This window comes from Phaseolus vulgaris, chromosome 1, assembly GCF_000499845.2.
Source record: "Phaseolus vulgaris cultivar G19833 chromosome 1, P. vulgaris v2.0, whole genome shotgun sequence".
Taxonomy (NCBI): domain Eukaryota; kingdom Viridiplantae; phylum Streptophyta; class Magnoliopsida; order Fabales; family Fabaceae; genus Phaseolus; species Phaseolus vulgaris.
The window spans coordinates 36292878-36295452 of record NC_023759.2 but is presented as its reverse complement, the minus strand read 5'-3'; the positions used below and the strand labels follow the sequence as shown (position 1 = coordinate 36295452).

At 35.0% G+C, this 2575-nt stretch overlaps 1 protein-coding gene across 1 annotated transcript; it reads right to left on the bottom strand.

Moving 5' to 3' along the window:
* Nucleotides 1-1877: 1877 nt before the first annotated feature.
* On the bottom strand, nucleotides 1878-2345 carry LOC137815971 (uncharacterized mitochondrial protein AtMg00240-like). Its single transcript, XM_068619077.1, has one exon. It carries the CDS (start codon nucleotides 2343-2345, stop codon nucleotides 1878-1880), a length of 468 nt encoding a protein of 155 aa, XP_068475178.1.
* Nucleotides 2346-2575: the final 230 nt, after the last annotated feature.

Below are 2575 nucleotides of genomic sequence, written 5' to 3'. Positions count from 1 at the left end.
TCATAGTCAATTATACCAATATTTTCATAATTTTCAGATTATGTAGTTTTAATTCATTTCAAATTATTTTTTTTACAAATTTCAATATTAAAATTTAATTTATAACTTGTACTGGGACGACCGAGTTAACCACAACGAGTCGGTTAGGAACTTGACCATTCAACCAATCAACCACAATGAGAATGTCACATGACGACACGTGACCGACCGATCCATGACGATAAGCCATGTGTTGACCAAGTCAGTAGGGTTAATCCACGATTAAAGGTTGTTTAACACAACCCTAAACATGAACCAATCCCCTAATCTGGCCCACCAACAAAGGCCCATTAAGGTAATATAAATAGCACAAACTCCAAGAACCAGGTACGTCAGTGACAGTGACCGACCGAAGGAAGTAGAAGAGCAATCGTTCTCTAAGCCCCAACACCCGTTTGAGAATACAACTGAAAATTTATTTTTATGACAATTTTTCATATTTTGACAATGTTAAGTAACTTGTACTTTTTTCAAAAAATAATTATTCAACAGTATCGAAAATAATGTATAAAATTTCAATTAACTAAAATATGCACAAAAATACCTTTTATTTCATTTTTTCAATTATTTTTAAAGATAACTAAATTTGTAAACTTATATTTTAAACATTTAAAAAAAATAAAAATTCCCCCACACCCATCTCATTGTTGGGTATGAAGTCAGGACCAATTGGGTTGGGTTGACCAGATACCATGTTTAGTGAGTGAGCTTAATCATTGTGCCCCATTTATAATTTCTATTTAAAGAGATCATTGTACTTGTACTTGGTGTGCAACAGGACAGAAATGAAAAACCTAATAGTTGTTCGTGTAGATGTAGGTTGCAGTTGGCGACCGAACCACGTTAAATCCTGTGTTGTTTATTTTCTGCATTTGATTCGTGATTATATGTGTTGCTTCTGCGTGCGTTTTTCCCATCACTCATCACCCACAAACTTTAATAAAAAAAATTCCACAAATCAACTTTACATACTTTAATCTAAACAACCTCACTTTCCTCACACTTCCCTCTTAAATAACTCCAAATTCACTTCCTCAAATTCCCACACATCCTCTCTCTAATCCAAACAAAGCATTAAAGATTAAATCAAATCTATTTAATTAAACACTTTTTTTTGACAAATTCTTTTGTAAAATTGAGAGTTGCACAAGAGATTAAGATGATTGATGTCTCAATTAATTCTTTTTAATAAATTATTTGTTAAACTCTGAAATATTATTATATTATGTGTTATTGAATGGATTGAAAATATCTTCCTTTTATGTTAGGTATCAAATTCTTTATTATAAAGGGAGTCTCAACTCTAGGCTAGAATGTGCAAGAAGTGATACATGTATAATGTCATTCGATACTTAAGTCAATAGTGATTAGGGATAATAAATGCTATTAAATGTGTACTTTAACTTAACTTTGGTCATCCTATTTATAAAATTGTATTGGATCTTTGGATTGACGAACCTGATTAGCACAAAATTTGATGTAACTTGACACGAGTATTACCGTTAATGAAGATGAATATTCCTTGTCTGATGTGATGCATCAAATGGAGCACACGAAATTGCAATGGAGAAAGGGAGGTTCTGATGAACCCTAATTGCAAATGAAAAAGAGACAATGACTTAAGCATAAAAGAGGAAAAAGCAGAGAAAAGAAAATACAAAAGAAATTCTTATTTACTTGTATATTAGAGAGTAAAATACATGGTGTATATATAAGAAAAAGATTAAGACCTAGCTGAAACAGAAAAGTAAAGTTGGGCCAAACAAACAAAACCCAATAACTTAAAACAGAAAACCAAATATGTTAACACCCCCCTCAAGCTGGGGAGTAGATATTTGTCAGGCCCAGCTTGGATTTGAGAGTAGAGAACTGTGTGGAAGCACGGGGCTTCGGGAGATAGTTGGCTGCTTCTTTGATTTCCATGATATTAGGGAGTCTCCTAAGTAGATGGAATATCCAGTGACAGATTTGCGTGTGGTAGGGCATGTTGCCCAGTCAGAGTCACTAAATCCACAGAGGTGAAGTGAGCTAGTATGAGAAAAATATAGTCCTTCACCAGGGGTGTCCTTGAGGTAACGCAAAAGACGTGAGACAGCTTGTTGATGATGAGTTGTGGGTGCAGATATGAATTGGCTTAAATTGTGGACAGCAAAGGCGATGTCAGGTCGCGTGTTGGTTAAGTAGATTAGACGTCCAAGGAGTCTTCTGTATTGGGAAGTTGCATCAGCATCAAGAGGGGAGCCTTGATCGGGAGAGAGACGGGAGGTATGAGTCATAGGAGTGGCCACAGGTGCAGAGTCAAGCATGTCAGTTTCGTGAAGAAGATTAAGAGTATACTTGCGTTGACTTAAATGAAGACCATAACTGTTGCGAGCAATTTCCAATCCCAAAAAGTAAGTGAGATGACCTAAATTTTTTTATCTTGAAGTGAAGGTGAAGGGATGCAGTAATTGTGTTGATTTCCTCCGTGTCATCGCTAGTTAAGACCAAATCATCAACATAAACAAGAATAACAGTGATTTTATCGTTATTATAT

Coding starts and splice junctions, on each gene's coding strand:
- LOC137815971 (XM_068619077.1), bottom strand. CDS start 2,345: ATGCTTGACTCTGCACCTGTGGCCACTCCTATGACTCATACCTCCCGT.